Source organism: Telopea speciosissima, chromosome 6, assembly GCF_018873765.1.
Source record: "Telopea speciosissima isolate NSW1024214 ecotype Mountain lineage chromosome 6, Tspe_v1, whole genome shotgun sequence".
Taxonomy (NCBI): Eukaryota; Viridiplantae; Streptophyta; class Magnoliopsida; order Proteales; family Proteaceae; genus Telopea; species Telopea speciosissima.
In genome coordinates, this window is record NC_057921.1 from 48,020,139 (window position 1) to 48,038,533 (window position 18,395).

The 18,395-nt window shown below is 40.2% G+C and overlaps 2 protein-coding genes across 3 annotated transcripts; both read left to right on the plus strand.

Moving 5' to 3' along the window:
• The first annotated feature begins 3,491 nt into the window (after positions 1-3,491).
• On the plus strand, positions 3,492-10,148 carry LOC122664973 (pentatricopeptide repeat-containing protein At2g35030, mitochondrial-like). 2 transcript variants are annotated; one of them, XM_043861019.1, is made up of 5 exons: positions 3,492-3,505; positions 4,302-4,360; positions 5,501-5,917; positions 7,710-7,763; positions 7,854-10,148. In XM_043861019.1, exon 5 carries the CDS (start codon positions 7,879-7,881, stop codon positions 9,871-9,873), a length of 1,995 nt encoding a protein of 664 aa, XP_043716954.1. In that variant the 5' UTR covers positions 3,492-3,505; positions 4,302-4,360; positions 5,501-5,917; positions 7,710-7,763; positions 7,854-7,878; the 3' UTR covers positions 9,874-10,148. The 2 variants fall into 2 exon arrangements, with proteins under 2 accessions (XP_043716954.1, XP_043716955.1); XM_043861020.1 differs by lacking the exons at positions 3,492-3,505; positions 4,302-4,360; positions 5,501-5,917 and having other exon boundaries at positions 7,587-7,763.
• Positions 10,149-12,838: 2,690 nt separating this feature from the next.
• LOC122664974 (3-methyl-2-oxobutanoate hydroxymethyltransferase 1, mitochondrial-like) lies at positions 12,839-14,988 on the plus strand. Its single transcript, XM_043861021.1, has 5 exons — positions 12,839-13,298; positions 13,429-13,635; positions 13,725-13,871; positions 14,540-14,593; positions 14,681-14,988. Exons 1-5 carry the CDS (start codon positions 12,867-12,869, stop codon positions 14,909-14,911), a joined length of 1,071 nt encoding a protein of 356 aa, XP_043716956.1. The 5' UTR covers positions 12,839-12,866; the 3' UTR covers positions 14,912-14,988.
• Positions 14,989-18,395: the final 3,407 nt, after the last annotated feature.

Here is an 18,395-nt window from a genome sequence, read left to right on the forward strand (position 1 = left end):
GCCAATCGGGGTGTCCACTCTTGTCATGCCGGTGACCCCCTCCCCCTTTGTTTTTTTTGGTTGTAAAACGCAGGTGGGAACTAAACTCCCTGCCACTCCTCTCCCCCTTTGTTTTTTGTGGTTGTAAAACGCAGGTGGGAACTAAACTCCCTGCCACTCCTCTCTCCACCTCTGCTCCTTTCTCTTTCTTGTCCTCTTATTCTTCTTCCCTTGTATTGTTTCAGCAAAGACAATGACTCTCGATCGAAGCCTCTGGATCCAAGCCTCTCGATCGAAGGTCAAGTTTCAGATCTCCTCTCTTACATGACAACTCCAGAAATTTCAAGATTAAAATTGTAAAAAGAATAGATTAAAGTCTCAAAGAAAAAAAAAAAAAAAAAAAGGTAAAACAAGTATATAAATGCGAAGGAAAGGAGGGATGGACTATCAGATCAACCTCTGTTTCCCGAACCTCTGAGTCAAGGAGAGAGAGGAAAAGATCACCGTATTCTCTCTCTCTCTCTCTCTTAATTAGTATTTGCTTAACTTTTTTTTTCGTAGAACAGGACCATTTTCCACTTTCTCTTCCAGGCAATATCCGCAAAAAACAGACCTTTCCAATCCGTCAGAACTCTTTTAGCATTCTCAGATCCTATGAATACCATGTTTTGGGGTTATTTTCCAAATGCTTGCAACTGTCCATATCTTTCCCAATCCAGCTTTGTTAGTCCTGAAACTTCACCCAACATCCTCCATCATTCTCTGCTAGCAAATACCCAGAGACCCTACTTGCAAACCTTGTTATGTATCTCTCTTCGTCACAGTTCTCGGTTCGTGTAGCAGGCAGGGGTTGGAGTTGAAGATGACCTCAGCAGATCGCCATCTTGAGAACCCTAAAATGCATATGCATCTTCCTTATCATGCCAGCAAAGGGAGGAGTGCTAGAACCCTAAACCCTCTTTCTGATTCGAGTAACGGGTGAAGGGGTGCGAAGTTAGGGATGCCCTATGGGCAAAATGGTAAGCTCACACTCCATTGGGGGTATATTAGTCATTTGAAGGCAAACTTTACCAACACCGTAACACCGAACTAACGGGGTGGGACTGACTGTAACAAATAACCTAAACTCAGGGGGTGCGGCTGTATAATTTGGAAACATAAGGGGTCGCTCTGTATTTAGGACAAACCTCAGGGGATCACAATGTACTTTTCCCTTTTTTTTTAATGGAAAGCAAAAGAAAACTATTGAAATTTGCAGTGATAGTTAACTAGAATAATTATCACCTCCAATTCACTGCCCACTCCAATTCCCTCCAATTCCTCACATAGGAGCGAAAATGACCACCCTACCCCATCTTGGACAGTGTGTTCGGGTAGGGGGTAGGGTGCTCATTTCCACTCCTATGTGAGGAATTGAAACGGGGCAGCGAATTGGCCTTAAAAGAAAGCTACTTTATGTGCTACTATTGATACTTTTGAGTCCTTAAGAGTTATAGATACATCCATCTTCAATGAAAAAAGAGGAAATAATTGATTTAAAAAAAAAAAAACCTGAAATAATCTCCATGGCCACCCAGCCTGAGTGCTTTGCATTACCCACCGCACAAGATCAGGAATCTGCCCATACCTCTACTTTCTGGTATCCGTCTGTCGACGCCCCAATTAGTCCCTTACATAACCATAATTCATAGAAACAAAACAAAATTGTGAATCTGATCAACCAACAATACCAATAACCTCTTCATATCAACCATCACAAATAAAAACTGGATGATCAACAGAAGGCAACGATTAGTATTCAGGCAAAGTCATAAAGCATATATCAATCAAAACCTTCCACCAAAAGAGCTTAAATAGATGATGAATTTTTTGTTTCCAAACAAATTTCCAAATCCTCCTACCACCAAAAGAGCTTAAACTGCGGATGAATTTTGTGTTTCCAAACACATTTCAAGTCCTCCTACCACCATGAATAGATACCTGCACTCTTAATTTTAGCAAGACAAGTCATAACTAATCTGCTTGTTAATATACTATTCCTGGCATAGGAGGAAAACCATTCATTATCAATAGAATTGGAGTCCATAATAGGTGTTTTCTCAATTAACACCTTGTAAGAGAGCCCTTTTATGGATAGTGCGTTGATAAAAAAGAAAGTATTAAAGAAATGCTTAGGTTGTGTTTGGTGTGTGTTCTTTGTATGTCTTCTAGGTTGATTTCGCATTCTCGAGCAATAAAAATAACTATTTTTCTTCATCTGATAATATGAAATCGACTTAGAATGTATTCCAAGAATGCATAACAAATGCTACCTTAATCTTAAGGAATTGAGCTCATCATTCTTGAATCTTGACGGTGCACAGTAGTCACCAAACTAAATTAACAAAGAGGGTGGCCTTGTTATGCATAGCAAAACCACTAAATCCCAGACCACCTAGTTGTTTTGTTAATCAATACTTCCCAAGAGATAGGGACCATCCTTTATGGTTATCATGAACTCCCTTTCAAAAACCTTACATTCATAAAGTCTAACTTGATTATAAATAGAAATAGGAAAATAAGAACAGGACATCCAAAATGTAGGAATAGAGCTTAGAATCCATAACATTTTGGATGTGTCGGAGTGTGAGGTTTTGGAAGGTAATCAAAATGTTTATATATCGGTGTTCTAGATTCACACTTTTTAGCGATTTTCAAAAGTGACGCTTAATATAAAATCCATTACCCTAATTGATCGAATATCTAAGAAAGAGAAATGTCTAAACATTTTTTTGAAATGTTTTACAGGTCCAATGAGACTTGGCTCTTGTGCAGCTGTGGCGGGAGCTACACAAGTGCAGCACGAAAACCACCCCAAATACAGGGAGAGGGTGATTATTTCTATGGGGCCCAGGTGGGAGCCACCTGTGAAATGACTACCATACCCCTGTTTTTGCTGTTGTTTTGCGGTGCTGCACCTGTGCAGCTCCCGCCACAGCTGCACAAGATCTTTTTCCGGTCCAATGGGAAATTATAGAATCTCCAAAAATGTAATTTTAATAGACTGGATCTTGTAGTACATAAATATATGTTATATAGTCTAATGACAATTATCAAGACCCTAATTGGATTAAGTTCTCTACGATCAATCTCTCATTCCCGTATCCTTTACGTCTCCATCGGTTTTGAGAAACACTTCCCCCTCTCCCATGATTTTGAAGCTCTCCCTCCCTTGGGAGTGTGTGAGAGTGTGGACAAGGGTTTGTGAAACCCTAGCTAGTGTGGAGAAGAAATTGTCAACGATGACGGGAATGCATACGAATCACCAGTAGTTGCAGTGGTGGGATAGACAAGTAGCGAAGAGCTAAGATCACATGGAGAAGCTGCACTTGTGACTTTGAAGGTAAACAATGCCTCCCCCTTCTGTTAAATGCATTTTTGAAATGCCCCTTCTTGAGAGAGAGAAAGAGCCTGATTTGTATGGTATATATTGTAGTGGCAGTAGGAGCTTAGAGAATTTTTTTTTTTGGTGAATGAGCTTAGAGAAGTTTACAAATGTGATGAACAAAGTTTCTCAAATTTTACTCTTGCTCATACAGCTTTTATCTTTGATTTTCATATTGGCCCAGAGGGTGACCTTTTCTGTTGCTGTAGAAGTTCTCTGCTGTTAAAACGACAATTGCTGGCAGGTTTCTTTCTTAATTTTTCTTTTGCTCATACAGCTTTTACCTTTGATTTTCATACATTGCCCAGAGGGTCACCTTTCTGTTTCTGTTCAGGTTCTCTGCTATTAGCGCCAATCTTTTCTTCCCAACCTAAAGGCGACAATTGCTGGCTGGTCTCTCTCTCTCTCTCTCTGCCTCTCCCTCCCTTCTTTTATGGACTCGTGCATGCTACAATGGGCAACAATTCACCAACTTTGATTACATTACCGAATTTAGAGAATAATTTTTTTCATGCTCGTAACCATGTAATAGAAAAATTTGTTCATCTAGAATGGTCAAACCTTGAATTTTGATTGTCTTGAGGTTTTGCTTTATACGACAAGTATGTGCTGGAAGCCGGGTCAGTTTGGGTCAATTAAAGCTTTGATGCTATGCTTTCATTTTCCATTACTGCCTCCTTGCCACCCTCTTTTTTTGTTGGATTTAGATAATATCAATTTTATTGCCAAAAAAATAAAAAGAGGAAAAGAATATGTACATACATAGAAAGGCAGCTCTCCAAGCCTCTCAAAGACAAACCCCAAGAGAGCAAGGAGGGCCCCGAAACCCCAACATAACAGCCCGAGCCCCGAAACCCCAACATAACAGCCAGAGGGTCACCTTTCTGTTTCTGTTCAGGTTCTCTGCTATTAGCGCCAATCTTTTCTTCCCAACCTAAAGGCGACAATTGCTGGCTGGTCTCTCTCTCTCTCTCTCTGCCTCTCCCTCCCTTCTTTTATGGACTCGTGCATGCTACAATGGGCAACAATTCACCAACTTTGATTACATTACCGAATTTAGAGAATAATTTTTTTCATGCTCGTAACCATGTAATAGAAAAATTTGTTCATCTAGAATGGTCAAACCTTGAATTTTGATTGTCTTGAGGTTTTGCTTTATACGACAAGTATGTGCTGGAAGCCGGGTCAGTTTGGGTCAATTAAAGCTTTGATGCTATGCTTTCATTTTCCATTACTGCCTCCTTGCCACCCTCTTTTTTTGTTGGATTTAGATAATATCAATTTTATTGCCAAAAAAATAAAAAGAGGAAAAGAATATGTACATACATAGAAAGGCAGCTCTCCAAGCCTCTCAAAGACAAACCCCAAGAGAGCAAGGAGGGCCCCGAAACCCCAACAAAACAGCCCGAGATAAGAAACCCATCTCCACCCTTGGGACAGGCCCCAAGGAACCCCCTACAACGAAATCCTCAAAGCATCCAGGAGGAAGACCCAACAAGAACTCCAAACCCGAGAACATACATGTTCCTCAGGGATTTCGGTCCCTTAGGAATAAGGACTCGACAACAGTCCTCTACTTTAATAAGAATGTCCTTGATGATGGCTGATACAAAATTCCTTTCCTTCCAAATATGGACAGTAGCACAACAAAATGTTAGACATGTTTTTCCATGCATGTGGAATGAAACATCTGAAGAAGCTTTGGGAATTTGCAAGTGGGCCAATTCTAATTTTACCATCAAGTGTTAGATTGAGAATTATCGCACAAAGCAGGGGAATCTTTGGAGGCGGACTGCCCTACTGTAGGTGTGATCCTGATGAGAAAGTAGTAATGTTTCCTAAAGAATTATGATTAGTTAGTATTTAAATTTGGAAATGCAATCTATGAGAACCTTACCCACCTTATGAGCACCATATGGGTCTGGGAAGTTGTATTAGGTCATCATAAGGACAAAAAGGCTTAAGAGATGATCCATGGTAGTATCTTGAATAATTCCATAATGATGAAGAATGTGCAATCTTCTTTGGATCCTTTATATACAGTTATTTGTCTTTATTGATTTAAAGGTTGGATATTCTATTTATTATGGTTTTCAGGTTGAGAAGTCCACAAGAAAAGAGGTCAATCAATAGTTAACTCGTGCTCCAGAGGTGAATTCTGTATACTGTATCTCTGCATTTGAAACCATGAACACTCATCAATGTGAAGCTGATCAATGGTGCTCAACCATCTGATCTACAGCTGGAATTGGACGGGGTGGAAGAAATAGAGAAATATTGGCTAGCATAAGGTGGGTAAGGTACTCGTGCCTCATGGTGTATCCTCCATTATTACCAATCTTTGATTATATATTCTTTATTCATTCAAGAAGGCTGCTTTGATTATACACGAGCTTGATCAGATGGGTATTGGGTAAAAATGGCCACAGGGAATGGTGTCGTTGCTACTTTAGGGTCGGGGGTCCCCTCAGTTTTTTTGCCCTAAGAGCAGATATGGATGCTTTGCCAATCCAGGTTAATCTCTTGCTTTATCTTTTCAGGAAACAGGTCAAATTAAATACTCCCATATGGTGTTGATGGCTTGCTGTAGTTGGGATCTAGTCCTGAATAGCCTACTGTATCCATTTATATTGGTAGTTTTTCTTTCCGCTCCAAAGAGCATATAGTTGAAATTCAAATGAGCTTTAAATTAACCTTTTATAGTTGCATTGCATGTGAATAAGCTAAATAAGCAGAAACAATCAGTAAAAGAAAGGGGGGGGGGACTCTCAAAGTAGTGAGTTAGTCCTAGATACGATATAGGAATGTTGATTCCAACGATGTATTTCAAGTTAGTTGCCAGTGCCTTTTCATTTTTAGATTGAGAAAGTATTTGCGTTTAATTTTCAAATGATTTACATTAATATGTTGTACACCAATCAATTGGACATCAAAAGGATGTGGAATTTTACTGCCCACTATTAATCTAATTAGGAAATCTGTTTCTTCAGATCTAATCATCTAATCTTGAAATTGATTTGTTGAAATTCTAGGGTTCTCATAAGTCATTTCTGATTGTGAAGCCTTGTATCATTTAAAAAAAAAATGTTATTCAATATCTATGTTTTATGTTTTTGTGCTATTTAAAAAATTTAACTCTTTGTCCAGAGAAATAAATTGCTAGCCAACTCAAGCGTGGAGAACAGTATAGCTATACTAGCACGACTCATGTGAGGATGCAAGTTTCTTCCTCCTTGTCTCTTACAGTAATACATGGAAAATCAACTCAAACTGCAGGAAATTATAAAATGACTAATCAAAAGAAAAGTCTAATTGATTTTTTTTTTCAAATGAGGAGCCACTAGGTATCATGATGAGGAGTTATGGAACATTTCCTTGTAAGCAGCACCATTAAAAGGGGTTGTATTCAAGTATTTTGACAAGGAAACCATCATTGTACGTTTTGATGAAAAAGGAAGCAAAAAACTGGACTATGAGAGAGATGAACACGATGTGTGATGTGAGTGTGTGCTCTTGCATTCTTCTTCCATTACCTCAAGTTATATTGAAAGAGACATATAGGTGGGGGAGAGAATCAGAGGAAGCAAGATAGCGATGTGGGAGAAGGATTTACATTCTCTTGCATTTCTTCCTTTGAGAAATGAGCTTCAAACCCACCCACACATCCAAAACGGGCTTCACCTTTTGGACATGTACAAACTTTTTATTGAGTCTTTGGGCTGGTAATGGAACCACCTCAAGTAAGCATCTCATGTAATGGCTTGATGCCACACATCACAATTATTTAAAATATATATATATTTCTCATTATTTCCCTTCAACTGTTTGGCTTGTCAAGTGAAAGGTATAAAATGCGTCTAGGCCAAAAAATTTCACGGGTTAGGGTTGGACCTGTCGGCTGGTCAACAAGTTTGGTTTTATTCAGATTTGTGTGTCACCAGTCAGCAGGCACATCTCTACAACATAAAACCTTTGGTTTGATGTTATCAAATCGAACTAACAATTCCATTGCCCCCATCTTCCTATTAGGTAAGACCACAATCCAAATTTTTTCTAGTCGTTGCTGGTGGAATACTGATAGCTGGAAATTTTTCATTATGTTACCTCTCACCTTGTTTCCTCTTAAAGTAGGGGAGGAAAGTATGGTTATTTTTTCTAATTTGTTGCTGGTGGAATACTGATAGCTTGCAATTTTGCATTCATGTTACCTCTCACCTTGTTTCTTTTTTGCCTCTGCTTAAAGGAGGGAAGGGGAGCATGGTTAGAGGATTAGTTTCACTGAACTGGGATCCAAATTTTGATTTAGGTGCTACTTTACCATGATCTGTTGGGAATGATGCAACTACCTCACCACGCCAAGGTTGGTCTATCATTTGTTTCTCTGGTTTTCAGTATCTTCCCATATATTTGAGGAAAAAAATACCCAAGGGGTCCACTCTTTTTTTAGCAGATCATCCAAAAGCTTTGTAGGCAACATGGGCGCATGGGCGAGGTCATCAATAAGGCTTCTTCGGAACACATGGAAGAAGTTGTTTCCCACTGCTGTTTACACACCATATAGAATAATCCCAGTTAGGTTAGCTGCACTAACATCAGTTCATACTCTTCTTCTCATTGTACCTGATCTCAAATTGTCATGGTTGGAGCATTTCAGTCGGTATTATCATTCAGACTACAAACCTAGTGAAATCTCCTCATCAAAAAGAGATTATTCTATAGATCAGAATGTTGCTCGATCAAATTTTCTCATCTCCAAGCTCAGCAGAGAAGGGAAGATTGCTGAGGCTCGTCAAATCTTTGACCGAATGCCTATTCAGGATGTTGTTACATGGACAGCTATGATCTCTGGGTACATCAAATGTGGAATGGTTGAAGAAGCACGGCTGCTCTTTGACGAAACAGAAGCAAAGAAGAACGTAGTCACATGGACGGCGATGTTGTCTGGCTATATCCAATCGAACCAGATTTTAAGAGCAGAAAAGCTTTTTAGGCAGATGCCTCACAAGAATGTCATCTCTTGGAACACTATGATTTCTGGGTATGCACAGAATGGTCGAATTGATTCTGCTTTTGAGCTATTTCAGAAAATGCCCGACAGAAATGTTGTTTCTTGGAACACAATTATTACAGCCATGGCTCAACATGGAAGAATTGATGAAGCATGGCAACTTTTTGATAGGATGCAAGAAAGAGATGTTATATCTTGGACAGCAATGGTTGCAGGTTTATCACAGAATGGGAGGATTGATGAAGCACGGGATCTATTTGATAAGATGCCTGAGCGAAATGTTATTTCTTGGAATGCCATGATCACTGGTTATGCGCAAAATTTGAGACTGGATGAAGCTCTTGACTTGTTTGAGAGAATGTCTGAGAGGGACATTCCATCATGGAATACGATGATTACAGGCTTTATTCAGAATGGAGATCTAAGGCGAGCCAGGAAATTGTTCAACGAGATGCAACGAAGAAATGTTGTCTCTTGGACGACGATGATCACTGGATATGTTCAAGATGGACAGAGCGAGGAAGCTTTAAAGGTTTTCTCAGCAATGCAGGCTGATGGAATCAAGCCTAATCAAGGAACCTTCGTAAGCATATTAGGTGCTTGTAGCAATTTAGCAGGGCTTGGTGAGGGAAGACAAATCCATCAGATAATAAGCAAAACAGTTTTCCAGAATAGTACACTTGTAGAGTCAGCCCTCATAAGTACTTACGCTAAATGTGGGGAGATGAACATTGCAAGAGATATGTTTGATAGATCAAGTCAAAGGGATGTTGTGTCTTGGAATGGAATAATTGCAGCCTATGCACACCATGGCTATGGTAGAGAAGCTATCCAGTTGTTTAAAGAAATGCAGAAATATGGGTTCAAACCTGATGATGTTACCTATGTTGGGGTGCTCTCTGCATGCAGCCACTCTGGTTTGGTGGATGAGGGTCTGAAGTATTTTGAGGAATTGATGAAAGACAGATCCATTGATGTAAGAGAAGACCATTACGCTTGCGTGGTTGATCTTTGTGGGCGAGCTGGAAGACTGAAGGAGGCGTTCGATTTCATAGAGCATTTGGGGACTAAACCATCAGCTAATGTGTGGGGAGCTCTTCTTGCAGGGTGTAATGTTCACAGGAATGTAAAGATAGGGAAATTAGCTGCGAGGAGGCTTCTAGAGGTGGAGCCAGATAATGCAGGGACATACATGTTGTTATCAAACATATATGCTTCAGCAGGGAGATGGAAAGAGGCTTCTCGAGTGAGGTTGAAGATGAAGGATAAAGGGTTGAAGAAACAGCCTGGTTGTAGCTGGATTGAAGTGGGGAACAGAGTCCATGTGTTCGTGGTTGGTGATAAATCTCATAGTCAGTCTAAACTGATCTATTCCATTCTCCATGATCTTCATATGAAGCTGAAGAAGGCTGGATATGTTCTTAATAAGGGTTCGACTCTAGATGAGAATTTTTTGCAATAACATAGCTTGAATGTAGAAGACTTAAGGAACATAGCATTGTTAAGGTCATTGTAGTTGGCTTGATTGGGGAGGTGGAGGTTGCTGTTTTACTGGCTCTAGTAGATGAGTTATGGGCCATTTATATGGTTAGCTGCTATGCATCATTTCTGGTGTATGCATAATACCTTCATAGCAATCACTATTAAATATACTGATCCTTGTTAACCTTCTTTGCCATTTTATTCATTGTATCATTCAAAAAATTCAGGTATAATGTATGTACTTTATTGGAAAGGGAATAAGGCTGAATAGACAGACATGTAACACTGCGCCAAAATTGAATGGTCTTAACAGTTTCTCTCCTCAAGGTTTTTTTAGTATATGCTTGCCATATTCAGTCTTTGGGGAGTGTTAACAGCACTTGAGATGTCTCCCTCAGAGCAGATATGGACCCTTTAATTCTTTGAATGATATGATTCTGAAAGTTAAAAATCCTTGATTTAATTTTTTATCTCTTTGGATAGAGTGGTTCTACTTACAATGAATATTGTAAGATGCAAGGGCACAGAATAAATAAGCAGACTTTTATTTCCATCCACAACAATTCTAGCTGAAATATGGAGAATAGTTTTTCTTTTCATGGAAATAATGTATCGCCATCAAGTTTTTTGTTGAAGGTTGTGCTTGGCGCGTTGGTCAAGTGCTCACCTGCTGAATGCTTGGTCACAGGTTCAAGTCCTGGAAACAGCCTCTCTGAATACAGGGGTAAGGCTGTGTACATTTGACCTTCCCTAGACCCTGCTAAACGCGGGAGCCTTGTACACTGGGTATGGCCTTTTTTTTATTATCAAGTTTTCTGTTGGGGGAGGGGAATTGAAGCCGCTATTCTAAATTCTAATTGATGGATAAATTTTCTGTTCTGAAAATTTAAAAAATTTCCCTGTTAGCAATGCTTATGAATGATGTCAATGGACTTTCAAGAACCAAATGCACTTTCCTTGCCCATTTCAGCATTTATCTTTCTCCTTTTAAATGATTTTCTTAGTTATAAATTATCATCCGAGTTTTTTCCTCTCTGTTTCTCTCTCTTGGATGGTGATGATGACTATGACTCTAGTTGCGTGGTCCCACAGATTAGATGGCAAGGACATTCCTAATACAGCTGGACACAAAACTATATATTTGAACTTGGATTGTTCCTGAACAATTTTAGGTGGAGGGATAGGCACACTGACCGTGTGCGGTAATTAGCGGGCAGCACCAATAAAAGTATGGGATGGGGCATTATACAGGAGGGGTAGGGGAATTATTTCCAAAGGGGAAGAGTAGGGGTGTCAACGGGCTGGTTCGGGCTTTTCGGTTTTGGTGTGACTTTTATAGAAATCGAAACCAAACCATTAAGAAATATTCGGTTTCGGTGCGGTTTGGTTTCGTGTCGGTTTCGATTTATGATAACGGGTTGATATCGGTTTGGATTCGGTTTGGTACCGGTTTTATATAACTAGTAAGGTCCGGTTAGTGCTAATTTTTCTTCTCTTTTTCTTTTAAGTACATAAAATATTTCAAATACAATGCATCTTTGTATTCTATGTCCTATGGCCTATGAATACAATTGGTTGGATAATCACTAACAAAAGATATGAGATAAAATGAGAAACTATCACAACACATTTAGGGGGCAATGGGGCATTAGGCATTTATTGATTTACTCATTTATCGGGTTAGGTCAGTTCGATTTGGGTTCGGGCTACCGGTGCACCGTAGAGCTAGCCCAAACCAAACCAAACCGTTTACCTCTTTGGATCCACAAACTGAACCCGAACCATTAAGAGTTCGATCCGGTGTGGTCTGGGCTCGTTCGGGCCGGTTTCATCGGTTCGGGTTGGGTATTGACACCCCTAGGGAAGAGAGATAGACACAATAGATACTAAAATTTACGGTACAATGGCGGTGTACCCAACCTTTTCCCATAGTTTTATTATATATGTTTTCTTGTTGTATTTATGATTCTAAATATTGGCATGGCTTCTCTTTTTATAAATAGGGAAAAAGAACACTTCTTTGTCGTGTGATTCCTGTGCCCAGACACAGGAGTGTGCAAAATTACAGTGCAACCCCTTCTAAAATAAAAAATGTCATCCATGTTGATGCCTTTGCATGTGCTCTCAATGGTCCCTATGCTGGTGTAGGGACTATATGACGCCGCAACAATCTCTTTCCTAACAGCGCTCTCACTTGTTGTGGAAAACTATTCTACTTAACTAGGTTGTTATTTGTTATTACCAACTAAGTAGTTATCATCTCATTTAGATTGAATAAAAGCTATCTAACTCTGTTCTAGAAAAGGCTATTTTACTTGCGTGAACACGTTCTCTGTTTAAGAGTGTGACCCTTGCACCAATGCAAGGCCAATGGGAATGCATGCATTAGCATCAACAAAGTTAAGATTTCTGTCTTTGGGGTTGGGGTTGTCATTCGAGGTCGTATCGTGTCCTTGTTATTTGTCCCCATCTTGTGTGGATTTTTATCCACCGCTGTGCCATTGTGCGGTGCAGCAGCGGACATGTATGCACAATGGGCCCCACTATGCACACATGGCCGCTGCTGCGCCACACGATGCGCATAGCAGCGCCTCCAGTACTGGAGCGGATAAAAATCCATCTTGTGTCTAGGCGTAGGGAGACCTTTATCTGCTTCTGTAACTGGAGCGCTGCTATGCGCATCGTGCGACGCAGCAACGGCCATGTGTGCACAGCGGGCCCCACTGTGCACACATGGCAGCAACGCTCCAATTACAGCAGTAGATAAAAATTCGGCGCGGGGGCACACTCTAGGACAAAGTCTCTTTGCCGCTTCACATCGCTGCTAGCTCAAGGAAAGCTCGCGCGTGCCCAACCCCAACCTCCTCCTCGTTAGGCACGGCTGAAACACCATCGTAGCCCGCTCCGCCAAGTTTTCAACCTGCATCTCGCGGTCTCCCTCGGTCTCCCTCTTCTAGCTATCCGTTCTCGACTATGTTGCTCTCCTCGATTCTTTCGAAAGCTTCTTCTTCTTCTTCAAATATCTTCTCCAGAGCCGCTTATCTGTCTTCCTATTTGAGATGGATGAGCAATGTCCCTGAGAACACAGTTTATGGCGGACCTAAGCCTCAAAACCCCGATCACCGAGTCACCCTAACCCACCTGAGGCAGAAACACCGAAAGTCTGAACCAATTACTGTTGTAACCGCTTATGACTACCCATCAGCCGTTCATGTTGATGATGTTGGCATCGATATTTGCCTTGTTGGAGACTCAGCTTCCATGGTAGTCCATGGCCACGATACCACCCTTCCCATTTCCCTTGATGAGATGCTCGTCCACTGCCGTGCTGTCGCTCGTGGTGCAAAACGCCCCCTTCTCGTCGGTGACCTCCCCTTTGGCACCTATGAGTCTAGTTCTCAGCAGGTAATAGTAACGAGAATCACAAGAAGAAGATAAACTCTCTTATGGTTACTTCTGAATTCAAGTGTTACAGAGCCTTATTTGTTGCATTTTGGTTTATGGTTGGTAACTGTTTGGTGGCAATTATGGTTAGGCCATTGACACAGCAGTTAGGGTTCTCAAGGAAGGGGGCATGGATGCAATTAAATTAGAAGGAGGTGTTCCTTCTAGGATAGCAGCTGCAAAGGCCATTGTTGAAGCAGGAATTGCCGTCATGGGCCATGTTGGGCTTACACCTCAGGCAATTAGTGTTCTTGGGGGATTTAGGCCTCAAGGGAGAAATGTTGCCAGTGCCGTCAAGGTCTCTCCTTTTTGCTGATTCTACCTGTTAACCTCTTCCCCCCCCCCACCTCCCCTCACCTAATTTGATAAGCTGATTAATTTGTGCAGGTTGTGGAGACAGCACTTGCTTTGCAGGAAGTCGGGTGCTTTTCAGTTGTTCTGGAATGTGTTCCTGCACCTGTTGCCGCAGCTACAACTTCTGCACTTCGAATTCCCACCATTGGCATTGGGGCTGGACCATTCTGCAGTGGGCAGGTTTTGTGGTTCTCTGGCTCTTTCTTTTGTTGCACACTAGTGCTCACACCAATGACTTAGAAATGTGTATTTGCTTTTCTAAATAATGTAGTCGCACTGTCACTGGGCATGTTCAGTCGCTTGGTTAGACATTGACAGGCCAAACGATGCGTTCCTCCATGAGGACAATCCAGTGTTGCCAGTGCAAACATAAGTATAGGAAAAAACAATGTAATACCACATCGACAATCTCCAAGAGGTAGTCAACATTTTTTGTTTACTTGGGAAACCAGTTTCATTGTGACAGGAGTAGGAAAGATTAGATCTTGAAACTATTCCTCAGAACTACAAAATTTTTCTTTAGGATGATGTTAAGAAATCAAAATTTTTCTTATGCAATATCTACTGGGAAATGGATGATATACTCAATGAAGTGTAGGGAATAAAAAGGGAACATTTATGCATACATCCTTTGGTTTGATGTTAGCAAATTCCATCTTTCCATGCTACATCACGAATCCTATTTAGGTGACACCACACTTAAATTTGTCCTATATGTTGCTATTAAAAACAGATGACTAATGATTCACCACCCAAGCTGGCACTTGATTTCTTCTTTCTTGCCTCGTCTTAAAGTGATGTAGAGGATTAATTTAGTTTCACTTAACTGGGTCCAAATCTTGACACAGGTGCTTGTTTATCATGATCTATTGGGAATGATGCAACACCCTCACCATGCAAAGGTCATTATATCAATTGTCTCATCTGTTTTTTGTCTTCTCATATATATCGAGGAACTTATACTTAGCGGTTCACTTTATTTTTGGCAGGTCACCCCAAAGTTTTGTAAGCAGTATGGGCACATTGGTGAGGCCATCAACAAAGCCCTTTTGCAATACAAGGAAGAGGTGACAAACAAATCATTCCCCAGTGCTGTACACACACCATACAAAATCAACCCAGATGATTTTAATGGGTTCGTGAATGAGTTACAAAAGATGGGGTTGGACAATGCAGCATCTGCAGCAGCAGCTGCATCTGAGATAACGGTGGAACTGTAGCATTGGAATTAGGGAACTAAGACAATATGAGCGAATAACAGTTGCCAACAGTTTATTTCAACAGTTGCCCACTTTGAGAGCACCTGTTTTTATCCCTGATCCTCCTTTTTTTCCCCTCCCTCTTATAGATATGAGTGGACCTTGTAATCAGTAGTGTTAAGCTGCATAGTTTCATTGCCTTTGCAGCTTTTGGTAGTAATAATCCATGACCATCACTTAATTAAAAAATGACTGTATATGGATTTAAAGATATACGATGTAATCAGTCAACTCTTCTAAATTCAAGAAATGAATGAACTGAGGCTTTGTTTGGTTGCAGGGGAAATGCAATTTTTTTTTAATTTAAAGTGGACTTTTTTTCCCCCCGAGGAGAATTAATTTTAGGTGTTTGGTTGCTGGGGGAATGTATATTACATGTAAAGAAAAATTTACTTCTATGTTTACATTCTCCTTTTTATATCCCGACTAAAAAGAAGTAAAATAAAAACTCGACTCTTCACCTTGCTCGTGCTGCTGTGTTGGCTTTCTTTAGAGAAGCTCGGAAGCAAAACCTGACGAAGAGGAGACTCGAGACTTTGCTCATGGCACTGCTCTGTTAGTTCTCTTTCTCAGGAGAAGAGAAGTTCGAAAGCTCAAAACCTGACGAAGAGGAGACTCTCAACTTTGCTTGCGGCGCTGCGTTGGTTTTCGCTCGAAGCATGTACCAGGTTTGATTTCCTTCTTCATTTTGATCAATTTGAATCCAAACGGGATAAATATTTGTGTGAAAAACCCTAGGATCGGTCAATTCATCCCACGATTCGTCATCCTGTTTCTCTTTGACTCTTACTCTTTCTCCTTTTAGAGTGAATCCCTGTCCTCAACTCCTCATCAAAGCTCAAATAGCTGTGCCTTTGTTCAGTGGAGTGTATCCCTGTTACAAGGAAAGCAGTGTAAATCATAAGCTTCTGTAGGTTCAGTTGATAGTTCTCATGATCAACTGAACAACAGTCTGAACCATTAAATATGTTTCCCTTGGTTGCAGGGATTTAGGTCAAGAATTGAATTTGTAAGAGGAGATACTAAGTGAAAGAAGGGCAGGAAAATTACCTGGTGATACCGCTTCGGTATTGAAAATTTGGTGGCAAGAACACTCAAAGTGGCCCTATCCTACGGTAAGCATCCATATATGATTTTTATTTTCTTGTGATAAAGCAATAGTGGCTGAGTTCTAACTTCTTACAAACCATCCTCTCTTGAACTTGTTGAATATAGAAAACCAGGAATGCTAAAAGGTTCAAATTGTTTAGCTTTTCATTATTAAAAACATGCAATTGTAATGATTGATATACAAACAGATAAAGCTGCTAACTCCGAACCTCATTTCATCTCTTACAGAATTTTTTCCTCAAATGAAAAATTGGAAGTTATTCAGATGTTTTTTTTTTTTTTTTGGGGGGGGGGGGGGAGGGGACCAAGGATCAGGTGAGGAGTCTCCTGTTACTGTGTATAACTATAAAAATAGTGTTTTCTTCAGAGACCTCTATGGCCATTTTCTTGAAACCATTCAATTGAATAGACAATCTAATCAGAACCTAGAATCTCTTTCAGAATTCCTAAATGCCTCATTGCCTTGTAAGATAACCCGTTTACAGTGCTACTGGTAGTTGCTATTGCAAATTGCTCAAGATATTGATTTCCTTTAAATTTCAAAACCACATTTAGTTGATTAGGAACTTTATTTTGGACTAGAACATCTCTTCTAGGTTTAATTTTGATTTCTTTCCAAGGTTTCAAAAATCAAGTCAAAATCAGCGGAATCGCCCAACTTGAATCAGAATTGATGGAGGCTACTTCTAGTTTCTTGCACGTCTATACAATGAAAATTGGATTGGTCAAATGTTCAAGAAACCAAAAAGACAAAAAAGTGAATGAAATCCACTGTTTTGGCCAAATTTGTAAGTTTATTGAGTAAAAACTCCAAAAAATTGAAATCGGAAGAAACCTACCCCTCTCCGATACCAATTGATTTCTGGCAACTTCGAATCGGAACCAATGGAGATCAATATGATGCCTGATTGTGAATTAAAAACCTTTGTTTCATTTTATTCATGCCATAGGATTGCTTTTACTTTTGATCTTGGGGCATCTTATAGGACCATTTTCCCCATAGGGTGGACTTGTAGTTGTTGTGAAGTTTTTATGTTTTTGTTTTTGTTTTATGAGAAAAGGAAATATAATTTTAAATAAAAGTGTCAGCACGAACTTAAGGTCTACATCAATGGAGGCAGAAGGTCAGTTGGTGAGCTCTGAGCAATCTCTACATCTGACCTGTCTTTCTTAACAACTAAAACAGAATGAAAACAAGTCAAAAGGTTTTGGTATCGAACAATACTGCAAATAACTGCCATGTCCAATGAAACTCCTTATTGGTCAACCAATTCACCATTTGCTGAGAATCCGTCCAAATCTCTATGGTGTTTGTGCCCATCTGCTGTTTGGCTTCCTGAATTCTTTGCTGGATCCCTCGAGCTTCTGATTCCTTTGGATATCTTGCAAAACCATATTCTATGAAGCCATCGATAATATTCCCTTGATGAGTTATAAGTTATAACAGGCGCCCCATCCTGCTTCCTTCTTGTCCTCATTGAAGCCACCATCAGTTAGGATGATGGGATGGCAACCAATTGAGAATACCGTGGGTTTGGGGGGTGGGCGAGATTGATATATCTGTGACTGTTATGGGATGTCTGATATGATGATAGCAGAGATCATTTTCCCATTTGAGAATGTTCTTGAGAATTGGGGTGGGTGGGTGGGTTGGTTCCAATGAGAAGACCAGGTGGGCCAAATAAAGTAAATGGTGATAGACATTGAGTTCAAAATTCTTTTCTTTTTTAATTTTCCTAATGGGATTGAGGTCAATTTTTTTTTGGAAGAGGTCACAGACTGATTCTGTCCTCACGTTCTCAGTTCTAAGACCCAATGAATTTGCTGCCCATATCCTTTTAGAGAACTGCATTAAAAGAAAAGAGTTTGCCAAAGGGGCATGTGGGATTTAGGTTCAAATAATTTTGCCAAAGAGTTTTTCTTGGTAATAGGCAACCCAAGGCATTGCCGTGTAGGCGACCAAGGTGTCCATTAAAAAAAAGGCGCCTGGACGCCTAGGCGAAGCTTGGACAACTATGTCCTTAAGTGCCTTCCATACAAACAAAATGAATTTGTGATGGGGTTGAAACTTTCATAACGGAGGCCAAATCTTATCCTGTGCACTGTTGGATAAGCTGGTTGTGAAAGTATTGGAAAGGTATGCAGCTGCAATCCTAGAAGAGAACAAACCCGATTTTGAAAAAAGTGTGAACCATTTATCCTCATTTGTGTTAGTACTCAAAGGTATATGAGCAATGATGAGGCAATGGTATATTGGAAGATGTTGAATAGTAGGTTGCCAGACCAGCTTCTGTAGGACATGAGCTTATTGACTTTTGTGAACATTGAGATCCTC

Excerpts from the sequence above, each read along its gene's own strand:
- LOC122664973 (XM_043861019.1), top strand. The coding sequence starts at position 7,879 with ATGGGCGCATGGGCGAGGTCATCAATAAGGCTTCTTCGGAACACATGG.
- LOC122664974 (XM_043861021.1), top strand. The coding sequence starts at position 12,867 with ATGTTGCTCTCCTCGATTCTTTCGAAAGCTTCTTCTTCTTCTTCAAAT. Across the intron at positions 13,299-13,428 it reads ATGAGTCTAGTTCTCAGCAG|GCCATTGACACAGCAGTTAG; the intron begins GTAATAGTAACG and ends AATTATGGTTAG. Across the intron at positions 14,594-14,680 it reads AACACCCTCACCATGCAAAG|GTCACCCCAAAGTTTTGTAA; the intron begins GTCATTATATCA and ends TATTTTTGGCAG.